A 19,100-nucleotide genomic window follows, 5' to 3' on the forward strand; every position below is an offset into this window, starting at 1 on the left:
GTGTTCCTGCCTCTCAAGCTTAAAAATAAAAGCCACTCATTCCTAAAGCAGGTTTGATTTAGTCTATCCAGGTACCAGAGGTAGAGCCAGGATCTAAGCTCAAATCTACCTGACTATAATGGCCTCTGCTCTTAAACACTACGCTGACAGCTTTCTAAGAAAAGCATTTAATTCCACACAAATTTCTCTCTTACCTTTGGAGAAGCAGTTTGTAACTGCTGGGTGCTTCCTTCTCTGTGCCAATAAACCTTAATAAAGCGATTGTTGAGTACGGCTTCTGTACTTGATATTGCTTTCTTTGCTTCTTCATATGTTGCAAATTGTATAAGGGCACCTTCAGGATCACCATTATATGCAACCTAGGATTTAAAATAGTAAGAACTGTGAATTTCCAAATGAGTCTGCTGCTTCATACAATGAAACACTCATTGAAATGCTCAAGAAATGAAATACTGGTCCTTCCATGTAAGATTCTATCTTTACCCTTCCTTATATATTATAGTAGATTATTACCATAGCCTATTTACACTCCAGAAAAAATGGTACTGAGGGCTGTTCAGAGTGGAACAAGGGCCTCTTCTGTTAACATTTAATGGAGAATGCTTCTTGCACAAATGTTATATACAAGCATTCAAAATGTTTAACTTTTTAACCTAATATTATTACTGACTACAAGAAATAACGCCTATGTCAGTGAGTGATGTGGCCAAGACCCAGAGCTGGGAGGAAGGCATTTAACTACCTTGAAAGGGGTGCCCTTTAACTAAAAATTACAGAAAAATTCAACTGTAAGTTTTCAAATTTGTAATTCTCACAAAAATATTTCCAAGAGTTGGAGAAAAATTTAAGGAAAAAAAAAAGACTGACACAACAGCAACAATCACATTTTACACATAAGGGAACTGACTCAAAGGGAGTTTGTGACTCTGTGGACCCATGCAACTACTAAGTAGTACATTCAAAGCTTTGTACTTCAGATTTCCTGTTCTTTCAACAACAGCAATGTTTTCCAAAGTGTGGTATATGAACTACTGGTGTAGTGAAGCAATACAAAATAGGGATTAAGAACCAAGACTCTGAATCAAATCACCTGGCTCAAGCCTTGACTGCTACTCTCACAACAGCATGAAGAAATTATTTAATCTTTCAGTGCCTTTGTTTCCTCTTACATAAAAGGAGTAATAATGCCCACCCTGTAGTGCTAAGAAGAATAATAATTCACATGGAATAGAGAGCATATACTAAGTACTCAATAAATATTTGCCATAAGGATGATTTTAGGTAGCATTTTAATAATTATACATTTACTGGAATTTAAAATATCAATTTCAACAGAGTGTTTAAACAAGATAAAAACAAAAGGGTTATGTTTTAACTGATTTTTTTAAAATGCATATTATAAATAATAATGCAGGTAGTATGCAGATACAGCAAGAGGACTAATAAACTGATGAGAACATATCAATCTCACTAGTAATTGAGGAAATCCAGATAGTGAGATACTATGTTTGGTCCCATAGCTTTGAAAATTTTCTTAAATTAAGTATTACCACAGTAGTTAATTTTATGAGGAAATGAATATTCTGATAACTTGTTTATGTCTAGATCTAAATGTGGTAGGTCAAACTGAACTGCCAGTGATATCCAGATATTCAAGATTAAGTAAGCAACTACAGGGTAATATGCATAATATAGGCCCATAAACTTTTAAGTTTGTCTATTGATTGAGTGACAAGTAGATACATTACATAGAAACTCACAAATACAAAACCAGAAATCTGAAGCAAGCCATGGTAAATCATTAACAATAATGTAATTTTATTATGGGGATTATGGAAAAGGAATGTTAGAGACAAAAAGAGTTGGAGAGGAAATATTTTCTACAAATACTATACAAATCTCTATTGCCCCACCCCAAGCAAGCATGCATTTTTTCATCTATTACTTTCATAATGTTATTTTTTAATGGCAAGACAATAATATGATCCAAATAATCAACTTAAGCTGTACTTTCTATGATTTGTTATTTTTTATCAGATTATAGGGAATATTATTTTAGTTGAAAAGAATACCATATATGTAGAAAAAAAGTCCAACATTATTTCAACACTTTCAACATATCACATAATATCAACTCAATACTAAATCACAAGTTAGATACACCCACACCAAAGCCTAATTTTACAGGAAGTCAAATATAAATTATTTTGACATTTATCCTGAAGGATGTTTAACAGTGATAGAGGAAAAAGAATAAACACTTAAATTATTTATAGATTACTTGACATTCTGGCCCCAATAGCATCTGTTAAATGTATCTCACTGGAAAGGCAGCAAAAATAACCTGGCTGAAGAATTCTGCTGTAATGATTTTGAGAAACAGAGGAAATAAAAAGTGTAGGATTAGATTTTACCAGTGTGATTATTTACCTCTGCTATAATTTTATGGTAATCTCCACTGGATAAAAAGTACATAATAATATGATCAAACCCTGCCTTTTAAAAGTAAAAAATTTTTCAAAATCACATTTTTTCTAAAATTCAAAGTTTCATTTCATTTTCAATTTCCTAAACTTAAATATTCCCAAATTTTCCATAATATTTCTTTATAATAGTATTTTTTTTACTACTTTAAGTTCCCTCCATAAGTAAACAAAAACAAAAGAATCATTTCATAGTTCTTACCTGTAAGTTAACCAAGGTCCCAAATCGACTAAAATGTTCATTAAGTTTACTGATATTATTCAATTCTGGAGGAACTTTTCTAAGTTCAAGTTTGGTATTTTCATTTCCAAACTGAACCTTTTTCTGGAAGCCTGGGCTGTTTGTTCTATTAAAATTTGGCCTGTAACAAAAATCAAGTTAATTAATACATTCATTTATAAATCTTGGCCCCTACCAAATATAAAGGAACAAAGTTTTACAGTTTAAGTTCAATTTTTTTCCAAAATAGAAATTACTGATTTGATAAAAGAAATTTAAATTTTCTTCCAAAAAATGGAAGTTTCCAAATTAGTAATGTTCAAATCTTTGATGGAAGTCAACTGAAAAGGGGGTTCTCACATATCATTTGTTACTTTACATTTTCAATCTATTTCTACTTAGAATTCTTAGCAGGACAATTACTAGCACTCTTTTTCAATCAACTGGTATATACTGGTATATACTGGTATATATAACCTTTCTCCCATTTCTGCAAAGGCTAGCATACTGAAATGTATTCTATTTTAAAATATTGATTAAAATCTGTCAACGTTCAAACTACAGTCCACATATTTGACACATGAAAAAAAGGACAAAAATAACTCAAAGAAGTTACACTGCTTGCCTTAAATCACAGAATTAAAGGCAGAGCCGTAACTAGATATTACCCATTATTAAATGATATTAAGGATCCCAGTGTGTTCCTAGTCTCTCCTCAAACATGTAAATTTATAAATGAATCACACACTCCAACATTCTGATTCCTTATACCTTTCTCTGAAGCACTTCCTCTACAACTTCAGTGCCTATCCAGCTTTCCCCAACCCCCAAAAGATCTATTTCTAGCTCTTAATAGGAATTGCTCACATGATAAAGCCTTCTCCCATACATGACCCACACTTACTTCCCTAACAACAGGCTCATGACTATCCTTTCTATAAGATAGCATTAAAGGACTTGTCTAAGCCTAGGGGTATATTTTTGGAGGTAGGAAGAGGAGGAGAAAGGAAAATTTTTGTCTTCAATTACCACACCATTTCTATATTGGAAATGCCTTCAAGTTCCAGACAAGTAACTTAAAAATTTTTTAAAAACAATTTCCTTTAGTGGTGTGTTGCCTACAGAACAGAATTACACAAATTTTATTTTGAAAGAGGATCTTACACTGTGATAATAAAACTACACCCATCATAAAAATCACTGCACAATGAAATTCAATTTTTCCTGCCAGCTTACTTATCAAACCAAGTCTTCTTTGTAGGAACTCCAGGCTCCCCAGAACCAATGGTTCTTTTCCTTGACTCGGAATCCACTACTATCCTCATACTGCTTTTATTAGGAGGCTTTTCTGTTTTAAAAGGAAACAAAGAATAGATCAAAATTTTCTGTTTATCATACCTACTTTTTAAAATTCAAACTGAAAACAAACTTTAGCTTTTTGTCCAAATATATGTTTTAAAAGAACTAGAAATAAATGTACATTCAAATACAGTACCTCACCGATTTTAACATTTCTAATTCATACCACACCTCACTAAAGAAGAGTCAGTAAATGTCACAGGTCAAACTAAAACATGACTCAGTATGCCACTTTTTTGGAGTGGTAAAAATCCATGTCACTGTTCCCATCTGCCATTACCCTCACCACAAATAAGTGCATAAATAAGAAACAAAAAAATGAACTTGAAGTTCTGAGTTCATCCTTTTGAAACCAAACAATCTGAAAGACTCAAAATTTAACACTAATCCAATGACCTTTAAGAATTGATAAACTGAGAAGAGCTGTGATTTAAGTGAGTTATCCATTTAAACATGAACACAGTAAAATAAAACAATCTTGATTTAAACAGGTAAATATTGAAGGGATTAAGGATGTTGGTGTGAGAGGTTTAGACAGAAAACTCCTCCTAAAACCACAAATAACACGAAAATATAGTTAATACAACTAATCCTGAAAGAGCAACAGGAAAGAAGGCTATGCCAGACTGCATACACCTGGAGAAAAGAACTGACCTCATGGAACAGGGTAATGTACCAAAGCCATGATCCAGCAGGACCCAAGCTCTTCCCCCATCCCAGCTCACTGGTGGAAGGAAGAGAAACGAGGTGGGGTTGGGGTGGAAGCCTAGAACTGCTGAACACCCAGTCCTGGAGACGTGCTCAGGGAGCACGAACCTACATTACATGGTGCTCTGGAGATTACTGGGATTGGAAAGCTAAGACAGGCAGAATACTTGGAGAGACTGAGATTCAAGCTGCTTGTAGAAAACAGGGATCCACATCTGGCTGCTCTGGGACAAAAGAAAGGTGGGCGGTCTCAGAGACTTCCTAACAGGAAGAGGGCTCCTAAAGGGTCAAAAATTGCACAGAGCTTGGTGCTCAGGATAAAGGACAGGTGGACAAAAAGTGTCCAGATGCATTCTCCCCAGCAGATTGTAAACATTTAGGAGCTTCATGCGCTCGATCCCCCTGGCTGGTAACACACATCCAGGTCCCCCCACCATGATAGCAAGTGCAGCGCCAACCACCTAGCAGGCACCAAATACCAAACCAGCTGCCCCTCCCTTGTGCTAGGACAGCAAGAGGGAGTCCCCACCTATGCACCTACAAGCACAAAGCTTAGAGGCTTGTACTTGCGTGCACAGCCCACTGGCCCTGGCTCTTCCTCCCGACAGGCACCAGCACCACTCCCCTGTGACCCCTGACATTGCTCCAGGGACTGAGCAGCTCCAGAATGTAGAACTTCTGGGCACTAGAGGGCGCCACATACAAATATGAAACGTGAAAAGAACATGGTTCAAACCAAAATCCCACAAACACTAAAGAGGGCCAACTGAAACTGAAATCATTGATCTTTCTGAAAGAGATTTCAAAATAAAAATCATAAACATGCTCATGAGGGTACAGAAAAATACTCAAGAACTCAGGGAAGAATTCAGGATTGAGATTCAATCACTAAAGAATACACTAACAGAAATGAAACACATGATGGAGGAATTTAAAAGCAGATTAGATGAAGTAGAGGAGACGGTAAATGAAATAGAAATAGAAATTAGAGAAGAGGTATACAAAGAAGCTGAGGCATAGAGAGCAAAAAGGATCTCTAAGAATGAAAGAATATTGAGAGAACTGTGTGACCAAACCAAATGGAACAATATTTGCATTAGAGGGGTACCAGAAGAAGAAGAGAGAGAAAAAGGGATAGAAAGTGTCTTTGAGAAGGTAATTGATGATAACTTCCCCAACCTGGGGAAGGAGATAGTCTCTCAGGCCATGGATGTGCACAGATCTCCCAACACAAAGGATCCAAGGAGAACACCACCAAGACATAATAATTAAAATGGCAAAGATCATGGATAAGGACAGACTACTGAAAGCAGCCAGAGAGAGAAATAAGATCACATACAAATGAAAACCCATCAGGCTATCATCAGGCTTCTCAGTACAAACCTTACAGACCAGATGGGAGTGGCATGATAAATTTAATGCAATAAAGCAGAAGGGCCTCAAACCAAGAACAGTCTATCTTGCAAGATCATCATTTAAATTTGAAGGAGGGATTAAGCAATTTCCACATAAGCAAAAGCTGAGAGAATTCAGCACCCACAAACCATCCTGACAGTGAATTTTGGAGGGACTACTTTAGATGGAAGTGTTCCTAAGGTTAAATAGCTGTCACCAGAAGTAATAAAAAGGAATAGACAAAGAGTACAGAATATGATACCTAATATATATAAAGAATGGAGGAGGAAAGAGGGAAAAAAAACTTTAGATTGTGTTTGTAATAGCATACTAAGTGAGTTAAGTTAGACCCTTAGATAGTAAGGAAGTTACCTTGAATCTTTGGTATCCACAAATCTAAAGCCTGCAATGGCAATAAGTACATATCTATCAATAATTAACCCAGATGTAAATGGTCTTAATGCACCAATCAAAAGCCACAGGGTCACTGATTGGTTAAAAAAATAAGACCCAGTTATATGCTGCCTACAAGAGACTCACTTCAAACCCAAAGACATCCATAGACTAAAAGTGAAGGGATGGAAAAAGATATTTCATGCAACTAATAGGGAGAAGAAAGCAGGAGTTGCAGTACTTGTATTAGAAAAAATAGACTTCAAAACAAAGAAAGTCACAAGAGACAAAGAAGGACATTACATAATGATAAAGGGGTCTATCCAACAAGAGGATATAACCATTATAAATATCTATGCATCCAACACAGGAGCACCTACATATGTGAAACAAATACTAACAGAATTAAAGGGTGAAATAGAATGCAATGCATTCATTTTAGGAGACTTCAACACACCACTCACTCTAAAGGACAGATCAACCAGACAGAAAATAAGTAAGGAGAGAGAGGCACTGAACAACACATTAGAACAGAGGGACCTAACACATCTACAGAACACTGCACACAAAAGCAGCAGGATACACATTCTTGTCAAGTGCACATGGATCATTTTCCAGACTAGATCATATACTAGGCCACAAAAAGAGCCTCAGTAAACGCAAAAAGACTGAAATTGTACCAACCAGCTTCTCAGATCAAAAAGGTATGAAACTAGAAATAAACTATGCAAAGAAAATGAAAAAGCCCACAAACATATGGAGGCTTAACAACATGCTCATAAATAATCAATGGATCAATGAGCAAATAAAAACAGAGATCAAGCAATATATGGAGACAAATAACAGTAATAACTCAACACCGCAAAATCTGTTGGATGCAGCAAAGGCCATACTAAGAGGGAAGTATACTGCAATATAAGCAATATAGGCCTACCTCAGGAAACAAGAACAATCCCATATGAACAGTCTAAACTCACAATTAATGAAACTAGAAAAAGAACAAATGAGGCCCAAAGTCTGTAGAAGGAGGCACATAATAAAGATTACAGCAGAAATAAATAAAATCGAGAAAAATAAAAAAATAGAATCAATGAAAGCAAGAGCTGGTTCTTCAAGAAAATAAACAAAATAGATAAACCCCTAAATAGACTTATCAAGTAAAAGAGAGTCTACAAACATAAACAGAATCAGAAATGAGAAAGGAAAAATCACTACAGAAACAGCAGAAATACAAATAATTATGAGAGAATACTTCGAAAATTTATATGCTAACAAACTGGATAACCTACAAGAAATGGACAACTTTCTAGAAAAATACAACCTTCCAAGGCTGACCCAGGAAGAAACAGAAAATCTGAATAGACCAAATTACTAGCAAGGAAATTGAATTGGTAATCAAAAATCTACCTAAGAACAAAACTCCTTGGCCAGATGGTTTCACCACTGAATTTTATCAAACATTTAATGAAGACCTAATGCCCATCCTCCTTAAGTTTTCCAAAAAGTAGAAGAGGAGGGAATACTTCCAAACTCATTCTATAATGAGGCCAGCATCACTCTAATACCAAAACCAGGCAAAGATACCACAAAAAAAGAAAATTTTAGACCAATATCCCTGACAAACATAGTTGCAAAAATACTCAACAAAATATTAGCAAATCAAATTCAAAAATACATCAAAAAGATCATCCATCATGATTAAGTAGGATTTATTCTAGGAATACAATAGAAAATCCATCAATATCACCCACCACATCAACAAAAAGAAGGGCAAAAACCACATGGTCATCTCCATAGGTGCTGAAAAAGCATGAAAAATTCAACATCCATTTATGATAAAAACTCTGAACAAAAAGGGCATAGAAAGCAAGTACCTCAACATAATAAAGGCCATATACGACAAACCCACAGCCAACATCATACTTAACAGCAAGAAGCTGAAAGCTTTTCCTTTAAGATTGGGAACAAAACAAGGATGCCCACTCTCCCCACTTGTATTTAACAAAGTTCTGGATGTCCTGGCCATGGCAATTGGACAACACAAAGAAATAAAAGGCATCCAGATTGGTAAAAAAGTTAAACAGTCCCTGTTTGCAGATGACATGATATTGTACATAAAAAACCTAAAGAATCCACTCCAAAATTACTAGAACTAATATCTGAATTCAGCGAAGTTGCAGGGTACAAAATTAATAGAAATCCGTTGCATTCCTATACACTCACGATGAAGTAGCAGAAAGAAAAATCAGGAAAACAATTTGATCCACAATTGCATCAAAAAGAATAAAATACCTAGGAATAAACCTAACCAAGGAAGTGAAAGACCTGTACCCTGAAAACTATAAGACACTCATGAGAGAAATTAAAGAAGATACCAATAAATGGAAATACATCCCGTGGTCATGGATAGGAAGAAGTAATGTTGTCAAAATGGCCATCCTACCTAAAGCAATCTACAGATTCAATGCAATTCCTATGAAAATACCAACAGCATTCTCCAATGAACTAGAGCAAATAGTTCTAAAATTCATATGGAACCACAGAAGACCAGAAATAACCAAAGCAATCCTGAGGAGGAAGAACAAAGCTGGGGGGATTACGCACCCCAACTTCAAGCTCTACTACAAAGCCACAGTAATCAAGACATTTTGGTACTGGCACAACAACAGACCCATAAACAATGGAACAGACTAGAGAGCCCTGATATAAACCGACGCATATATGGTCAATTAACGTATGATAAAGAAGCCATGGACATACAATGGGGAAATGACAGGCTCTTCAACAACTGGTGTTGGCAAAACTGGACAGCTACATGTAAGAGAATGAAACTGGATTATTGTCTAACCCCATACACAAAAGTAAACTCAAAATGGATCAAAGACCTGAATGTAAGTCATGAAACCATAAATTCTTAGAAGAAAACATAGGCAAAAATCTCTTGAATATAAACATGAGCAACTTTTTCCTGAATGCATTTCCTCGGGCATTCCCTCCAAGGGAAACAATTGCAAAAAATGAACAAATGGGACTACATCAAGCTAAAAAGCTTCTGTACAGCAAAAGACACCATCAGCGGAACAAAAACACATCCTACAGTATGGGAGAATATATTTGTAAATGACATATCCGACAAAGGGTTAACATCCAAAATATATAAAGAACTCACATGCCTCAACACCCAAAAAGCAAATAACCATATTAAAAAATGGGCAGAGGATATGAAAAAACAATTCTCCACAGAAGAAATTCAGGTGGCCAATAAGCACATGAAAAGATGCCCCACATCACTAATTATCAGGGAAATGAAATTTAAAACCACAATGAGATATCACTTCACACCAGTTAGGATGGCCAACATTGAAAAGACTAGGAACAACAAATATTGGCAAAGTTGTGGAGAAAGAGGAACCCTCCTACACTGCTGGTGGGAATGTAAATTAGTTCAACCATTGTGGAAAGCAGTATGGAGGCACCTCAAAAAACTAAAAATAGAAATACCATTTGACTCAGGAATTCCACTCCTAGGAATTTACCCAAAGAATATAATTTCTCAGACTCAAAAAAGACATATGCACCCCTATGTTTATTGCAGCACTTTTTACAATAGCCAAGATATGGAAGCAACCTAGGTGTCCATCAGTAGATGAATGGATAAAGAAGATGAGGTACCTACACACAATGGAATATTACTCAGCCACAAGAAAAAAACAAATCCTACCATTTGCAACAACATGGATGGAGCTAGAGGGTATTATGCTTGGTGAAATAATAAGCCAGGCAGAGAAAGACAAGTACTAAATGATTTCCCACATTTGTAGAGTGTAACAACAAAGCAAAACTGAAGGAACAAAACAGCATGAGACTCAGAGACTCCAAGAAGGAACAAGTGGCTACCAAGGGGGAGCAGTGGGGGAGGGCAGGTGGGAAGGGAGGGATAATGGGATGGAGGGGTATTATGATTAGTATACATGGTATGTGTGGGGGGGTTATAGGGAAGACAGTGTAGCACAGAGGAGACAAGTACTGACTCAGTGGCATCTTACCACACTGATGGACAATGACTTCAATGGGATATGGGGGGGGAACTCAATAATATGGGTGAATGAAGTAACCACATTGTTTTTCATGTGAAACCTTCATAAGAGTGTATATCAATGATAGTTTAATAAAAAAAGAAAAACACAATAAAGTTCTAGAGAAAAATAGATAAATAAATAATGAAAAGGTAAATATTCAAGATTGAAATGTACAAAAGAGTTATAAGTTATCTTCTACTTTTAAGATTTCATGTTTATTTAAATGGAGTTTGACATAGTACATTTAACCTTTTATTACCAAATGCCACCAAAGCTTAAAACATGTGAAGACTTTTCTGCATAGAAAAATATTATTTTAAAATTCCTTTTTTAAAGATGGCTATATCTTATTCTCATTACTTCTAAACACATAACTAACTAAAGGAACTTAGAATCCACGCAGGACATCATATCAATAACTCTATTATCTCATCAACTCTACTGTGAGGACCATTCTTAAATTTCTACCTGTGTGGTTTTCTCTGGCCATCTTATTCTGGAAATCTTACGGGTTTCACAAAAGTCACAATGTATTAAGTACAAATTGTCTTCATATTAAAAGGCATTTTAAAATCTTAAATTGTTTTATGAATGAAACCACCATTTTCCTAATCATTTGATTTCTGACTGCCCATATTTCTTCAACTCATCTTGAATATATTCCCTCTCACTTCCCACCCACACAACCTTGATACAAACTTGCATTACTTTCACCTAGGCTACTGTCCTAACTGTGCTTCTGCTATCTCCCACTGGACATTTCTACTCATGTGCTAGGGACACCACAAATTAAACATTCCAAAACTAACTTTATCTTCCTACCAAATCTGTTTTTCCTCTCAATGAATATTAGCACCTGCCCAATTATCCAGAGTAAAAACCTGGTGTCTTTAATTTCACCCTCTCATTTCCCCCATTCTAAGTCTCACAATCCAGTAAATTACAAGTGTTGTTACAATTCTTTCCACTAAACTTAAACCTTGCACTTTGCCATGTTAACTACCCTAGGGAGTTACTAGCTACTGTCATCTCTGTTCTAGAATTGTTCAAGTGACTTTTAAATGGCCTATTACCTCCCTCCACATCCTATCCTTCTGTTCCAGTTACAAAGTTCTTTCAGTTTCTTACAGTATTATAGGGTATATTTGCTTTATCTATGCCCTTTCTCTGGCTAACTTTGATTTATCCTACAACTCCATAGCAGTTTAAGTGGAAACATTCAGTATCTACCACTGGTGATGTTCACAGCACACTGCAGAATCTTTGCCTAAGGTGTCTTCACAGGAGTCTTGCAACAGGATTTTTGGCCTTATTCCTGCCTCCCAAGGCTAGTTCACTGGCCCTTTTGGGCAGTCTTTGAGCTATCCAATATCCCTTCCTATTTGAAAATGTTTTTCATCTGAAGGTTCACAAAGGGAGGCAGTGATATTTTTTTCTCCAGGAGTTCTGATGTGTTTGCTCCAGCTCATCTGTATTCTTTCACTCAGATCCTTTCACTGCTATTTATAGCTGACCCTTGAACAATCTAAGGGGTTAGGGGTACCAATCCCTCACACAGTTGAAAACCCAAATATAACTTTTGACTCCCCAAACACTTAACTACAAATAGTCTAGTGTTGACGAGAAGCCTTACCAATAACATACAGTTGGTTAACACATATTTTGTATGTTGCATGTATGATATACTATAGTCTTACAATAAAGGAAAATATTTTTTAATTGTCACAAATACCAAATTTTCCAATATATTTATTGAAAATATATTGAACCTGCACAGTTCAAACCCATGTTGTTCAAGGGTCAACTGTATTTAAAAGAGGGATTATTAAAAACACAGAAGCAAGTTCCCCTTGGTATACAGTTAGCAAATGTGACTATCAGTTCTTGGGACTGTTTTCCCCCAATATCCTTTTAATAAATTGTTTTTCTAATTAAGATTTTCAGCACTGGTTTTGTTGATGGCAAATAGAAAACTACCCTGCCCTTCTTCCTACCTATATCCAATTAAGGGAGCATCCATCAAATTTTCTACCTACTTAGAAAATGATAAGAAATGTTATCAGGGCCTCTAGGTCACTTTTACATTAGTAATTAAAAAGCATCAAAGGGTCTAAATTGTTTTCATTTGTTTAATGATAATTCCCTGTCAAGTTTAAAGTATGATGCTTAAAAACATGTAATAGTCTAAACATCACAGTATTTTTTTGAAAGTCATAAAAATCACATAATAACCTATGATGATTTCAATCAAGGCCACCTATAGGCTGTAAGAAATTATGATAATTACATAATGAGCAATTTTATAACCTCTTAATTATGTATCTGTATTAGGACCCTAAATCTCAAATCTAAAGGGAAACAGATGAGAACATTTTGGGAGGAAGACTGAAACAATTTAAGAAAACAGAAGTATAGATAAATACCCAATTTAAGTGGATTGTTAAATTAGTTCTGTGGTACATAAAAACAGTATTAATGGAAAATATATTCCTAAACCAGCTCACAGAAGTAGTATGTAATGAATCTAAAGAATGGTACTAAAAGTAATCTGTGTAAATGATTCTATAGGAAAAACATTTAAATTTCTAAGTAGGTATACCAGACATTTATCTCTCAATAGGGTGACCTCCTTTTAAATTGTAACTACATGCATGTGAAGCTAAAATTACTGTAACTCCAAGTTCTACATGGTTAAAATTTATACACTAGGGGTTTCATCCCTCTTCCTTCTCCCCAGCACCAACACAAAAAACTGGCCTGGCATTGGAATGGATCTAATCAATAATGATATGTAGCAGCATGTATTTATGTGATTCCAAAGCAATAAGGTAAGAGAAAAAATGAACTGATGTGGGAGGTTCCAGTAAGAGCAAGGGCTATTGGTATGATGAAAAGAAAATAAGGGCTAAGTACTGACTCAAAGTTTTCTCTGAACTAGACAGGTAGGCAAGACTTGAAGGATCAATAGCTACAATTACAAACAACCTTATATCCCATATCCCTTACATAGAAACTGTCAAAAAATCTTTTCTGTTGTTAATATTAACATTAGAATGACTCAAGGAGAATTTAAAAAGTGTGAGGGAAAGGGGACATCCACTTGGAATATTGCCCTGTGATCTCAAACAGGATATAAACTAAAATGCATATAAACTAAAATGTTCCTCACACTTCCATCACAGAAAGTTCTTAACACCTTCAAGATATATGGTCAGAATCTGACAGCTTCCAATGAATAAAAAAATGCAAAACACAAGTAATCACAAGTTCCCTAAGCTACACTGGGCATGGACTGCTGTTTATTTAAGTAAACTGGACTTCTGTGATTGATGAGGCATGATTGCATGATTCTTTTCTTTGACTAGGAAAAAAAAAAAAAGACAGCAAATAAAGACCGAAAGACAATGGAATTTCAAAGTTAGCAGAAGTAGTTAGGGAAAAAGATACACTTTTACCCTCCTACACAGAAATTTCTGTATGTCCCTACATAGAAAAATCCCTCAGTTCCCTATACTAAATATTATCTGTTGCAAATGCTTCACCTTTCAAATCAATGTGAAGTCTCTCCCTCCCCTGAACCTTCATATCAATTTGTATCTCTATTACAGCAATTTTGCTGACCCAGCTTGTGACTGTGGTCTAAACTCTATCTTCTTCTCCTGTTCAGAAATTTTACCAAAAAGTCCGTCTCCTCTAGGAACTTTTAAAAGGTAGTGTCACTTCTTAAAACATAATTCCTTTTGCTTAAAATATTAAAAGCAATCCATATTAAATTCTAACATGTCAGAAGTGAATAAAACACATATAAAGTATAAGTCTGTACAGCTAATTTCATTATCCAAATTACAAAAAAATCTTGTCTTTAGGAATTAAAGCATTACTCTCAAGATTATAATGAACCAATTAAGACTGCAAATGATAGAAACATCCAAAAAAAGCTACTTAGACAGTAAGCTTTGGGAAGCTCTTTCCCCCTTGGATGGTAGAATAAAAGTGTCACCAATACCACAATTAGGGAACCACACATTATCTTTTCTCTTTTGGGAGGCCAAAGGATCCAAAGAGCAAATATAATCACCACCCCTTACTTAACCCCAATAAATGCAGGAACATATTCTTTATAAACATTTTGCTATTCTTGATATTATAAAAATAACAGGAAGAAAAGATTAATCATAGTACCTCTGGGTGGCAAATCCATATCCCCTGACGTTAGTCCTATCAAGTTAGGCCTTTGGGCATGCACTCTGTGTCTGTACATAGGTCTGGAAGTGTTTGTTATGCTTGGGGCTTCAGGATTATAGCCATCTGTGTCATATGTATCTGGTAATACAAAAACTGTAATTAAAAAACAATTATAAAACTCCACTTGGTAGTTTTTTATATTGATAACAGAAAAAGTAAACCATATAACATACTACTAATATCTAACTTAGATGTCTTATATATATTTAAAAGAAAACTTAGTTTTATAGAAATAAGAATGTTATTAAAAAGAAAATACAACTTTAAAAAAATCATGACTGAGGACTTACATTTAATGTGTATTTATCATGTCTACATTTTATTCTATAGTTTTAGAAAGAAAAACCTGACAGAGTAATTCAGTCTCTAGACATTTAAACTCCTCATCTAAAACTATAGTACATTACAAAGTAGAGAGGGTCCAAACTGCACCTGCAGTGAAAAGAGAGGGTGGAGCAGGAGGTGGCTGGTGATGAATGCCAGTTGTTACTACAGTAGGAACAGAACTGGTTGCAGAATTTGGGGGAGCATCCATGCCAGATGGCTGCAAAGGAGGAAGTGGAGGTGGTGGTCCTGTCAAAACCAAAGAATAAGAAATATCATCTGGAAGTAAACAAATAAAATAAGTTATTATATATCCAAACATGATATTCTCATATATCAGTCAAACTATCAACACTATCAATAAACAGCAAGCTCTTATAACTCTATCAGTTTTTTTCAGGGAAAATATCCTTTAAGATGTTCTAAAACAGGTCTGTCTTAAGCTCTAAAGGACTACAGGCAGTTGGTATATACCAGGGACATGCACAAATGTGGGCCACTCCAAGCTATAGCAATCCATAGGTTTGGCATAGCCTGTAAAGTGGTGGGTATATGCTAAATGGTATTAACTTGCTCTTCGTTTCTAGAAGGCATCTATAGAATTAGTTTAGATACTTTTAACAAAAGCAAGCATCAATTTATTCACTTTTTTAAAAAGACTATGAATGGACAGATAATGAGCACTGGCGATAAGCACTATTTACTTACCTGTAACAGGTGGTAGACTTGGGGGTAATGGGCCTGGTGGTGGCACTGGAGGTCTCAGATTCACAGGGGGGGGTGTAAGAATTGGTGGAGGTGGGGGTAGTCCAGGGGGAGGTGGTCCTTCAACAACAGGAGGCTGTGCTGGGAAAGGCAGCATACCAGGAAGATTCACATCTTCTACAACTACTGGGTCACTTCCATGATCAAAAGGGCACATGTCTCCTCTCATACAGAAACCCTTTTCTGTGATGAAGAATAATTAGAAATATGAAAAGTGCTAGACACATAAATTTTCTCTTACAAAAGATCTTTTAAAATAGGACTATTTTTAATATTGGGCAAGTATAATAAATGATATCAAGAGCCACCTACTAATTTCCAGTAATATAAAATACTTATCAAGTAGATAATATAGCTAACATACACACTAAAAAAAAAAAATCACCAAAATAAAATGAGTATACCAAGCCAGCAAGATGATATAAAACTTACTACATATTTTTTGTCATACGAAATATCTCCTTTATTTAAATATTTCACTTAAAACTTTAAGGAATATTGAAACTACAGCTTTAATACAATTTATAAAACTTTTATGGTAAAGCCTTAACAGTCCTCAACTCATTTATAAAATTCTTAGGTGATATTCACATTTCTAGGTTCTACTTATATGACACCATTCGTTTCTAAAGAAGTGAGTTTTGTTAAGAGCATTTCAGTAGCAGATTCTCTAATAACTCAGCAGATATTACTCTTGTTTTGATACAGTCCAAAAATATACTGATTTACATGCAAATAAAATTACCTTATTTGATTAAGGTCAGTGGTGATTAAGGAAGGCTTCAATAATATTGAGGAAGTCATTAAATGCTTAAGACTAATTTCCCACTATTTCCAACAGGTTAAATCTTTGAGTAAGTGTGTGCAATCTAAACTTGCAAAATTTAGCAAGCTGGGAATATTAATTCAATAATTCCTTAAACAGTTGAAAGACTTACCATCATAGTCTCTACAGCGTTTCTTTGGCATTGGTGGTCTAACATAAGAGTTATGGTCCACTTGGTCCTCATGAAATTCAGACCAACTTTCGGTAGTGTTATTACCATGATGAGTAGGAGCAATTACTGTAATAGTGCTGCTCAAAGTAGGTACAGGGTAATGACCAGATGAAATATTAGGTACTGAAGAGACTGGAGTATAATTGTTTTCTAGTGGATCTGTTCTCTCCAGGTCATATTTAGGTTTTACCAGATCCCTTTCTGCAACAAAATACAAACGACTTATAAAGTTTATTAAAAAAAAAAAATCCATATCCCAGATCTAAGAAATAGAGGTATTTTTGCTAAACATAGAGAAAATGTTCATATTTTACACAAGCCTCCTTTTCTTTTAAAACTTTTCAATGAACAATGTTCCAAAATAAGCTTTTTTTTTCATTATGACCATAAAACTACACACAAAGTTGCTGTATGTGTTATTTTGTTATTAATGAACTTTTTGTTAGAGTTCTGTTTATTGTGAAAAGAGATTTTTTTAGTTTTCTTCATTGCAATCTTAGCATGCGTAACTTTGGCTTACGAAAGAAAATATGCAAAAAAATACGGTTATTTTTTTTGTGATGAACGTTTAATTGTCATCCATCTAAAGATCCTAGCATGACTTTTTACAATGAACACTGTCTATCGAAGATGAAAACAGATGAGCAAAGACAAGAAAGGAGTTCATGTTAAATATGAACAAAGAAATTAACTGGGCTATATATATGGTCCTAACAAAGGAGAAAAGATATTAAGGAGATTATTTAAGTGAAGCAATGTGCAAAGAGGCCTCGTACATCAAAATCACAGGGGGAAAACATCTAAGAAAAGACTACCAGAGAAGTACAGGGTTTATAAAAAGGCTACAAATATTTCTGTACAATAAAGATTGCAAGGGTAGCAAACATCATGCTTAGTGAAAATGTTTTACTCAAAGGTGCTTAAGTTATTTTATTGCCTACAATATCTTCCTTTCGATTATATATAATGGAAGAAAAATTACACATGTCAGAAATAACATGCTCTTGCAAATGTACACATCAAAAATAAAAATTTTTAATTGTTTTCATAGTTTTGAGGCATTAAGTGACATATAAACTGAACAGATTTAAAGTATACTATTTCTATTTAATAAATTTTGATCTTTGTATACAACTATGAAATCAAATATCACAATCAAAATATACACACTATACATATTCATCACCCCCAAATATATCCTTGTACCCCATGATAATCCATCCATCCTTTATTCCATCTCAGGCAACTACTAATTTTTTCTGTCATCAAAATAGTTTGCATTTTCTAAAATTCTATATACATATATATACTCTCTTTGGCTTCTTTCATTCAGAATAATTATTTTGAGATTCATCCATTTTGTTACATGTTAACCAGTAGTTCTTTTTTAACCCAATGTATGTAACACATTTTGTTTATCCATTCATCTGTTGATGGACATCTGGGTTGTTTCTAGTCACTGGCTATTACAAATGAAGGTGCCATGATCATTTGTTTATAATTCTTTGTGCAGAAATATAGTTTCATTCCTCTTCAGTAAATACCTAAAAGGGGAATAGCTAGGTGTTTTGGTAAGTATATATTTAACATTTTTAAAGATACAGTCAGTGTTTTCCAAAGAGTTTCAGTTTATCTCCATCCTTACCAAAATTGGATAAAGTCAGTCTTCTTAATTTTAGTCATTCTGATGGATATGCAGTGGTAATTCACTTTTTAATTTGCATGAAATAAAATGTTTTAAAGAAATTTTTCAAAAGCATTCACTTGGACCACAAAACATATCAAAATAGAAAAAAAGAAGATAACACTGACAAAATTAAGACAATTTAAAACCCTCAAATATGGAGTTTTTTCACAATAGAAGAATGTCAACCAAAATACACATACATGTGGATTACTCACCCCTGCTTCGCGTTCTGCTTCTGCTTCTCGTCCTGCTTCTATCCCTATCCCTGTCACGAAGCCTCTCTTTACTCCAACTTCGACTCCGACTCCTGCTGTAACTACGACTTCGCCCTCGTCTCCGGTTGTACCGGTCTCTGTATGAATCTCTTCGAGGAGGGTTTCGATCATAATCTCGTTTGCGAGAACGATCATCTTTTTTCCTCTCATCACGACTTCTAACAAAACA

The 19,100-nt window shown here is 35.0% G+C and overlaps 1 protein-coding gene across 16 annotated transcripts in view; it reads right to left on the minus strand.

The window, feature by feature from the left end:
• The window catches only part of RBM26 (RNA binding motif protein 26), an 89,448-nt gene that overhangs the window by 35,985 nt on the left and 34,363 nt on the right, over positions 1-19,100 (minus strand). For 9 of the 16 annotated variants that reach the window (XR_008994587.1, XR_008994586.1, XM_057494595.1 and 6 more), the window contains exons 5-12: positions 18,872-19,089; positions 16,910-17,170; positions 15,915-16,154; positions 15,315-15,485; positions 14,820-14,975; positions 3,940-4,051; positions 2,686-2,845; positions 195-359 (exon numbers count right to left, since the gene is read on the minus strand). Coding sequence is in view for 14 of the 16 variants with exons in the window: in XM_057494595.1 (XP_057350578.1) it covers positions 195-359; positions 2,686-2,845; positions 3,940-4,051; positions 14,820-14,975; positions 15,315-15,485; positions 15,915-16,154; positions 16,910-17,170; positions 18,872-19,089 (1,483 nt within the window). In the remaining 2 variants the exon portion in view is untranslated. The remainder of the gene's footprint in view (positions 1-194; positions 360-2,685; positions 2,846-3,939; positions 4,052-14,819; positions 14,976-15,314; positions 15,486-15,914; positions 16,155-16,909; positions 17,171-18,871; positions 19,090-19,100) is intronic. The other 7 variants (XM_036893639.2, XM_036893638.2, XM_036893632.2 and 4 more) reach the window with 3 other exon arrangements.

This window comes from Manis pentadactyla, chromosome 17 (assembly GCF_030020395.1).
Source record: "Manis pentadactyla isolate mManPen7 chromosome 17, mManPen7.hap1, whole genome shotgun sequence".
Taxonomy (NCBI): domain Eukaryota; kingdom Metazoa; phylum Chordata; class Mammalia; order Pholidota; family Manidae; genus Manis; species Manis pentadactyla.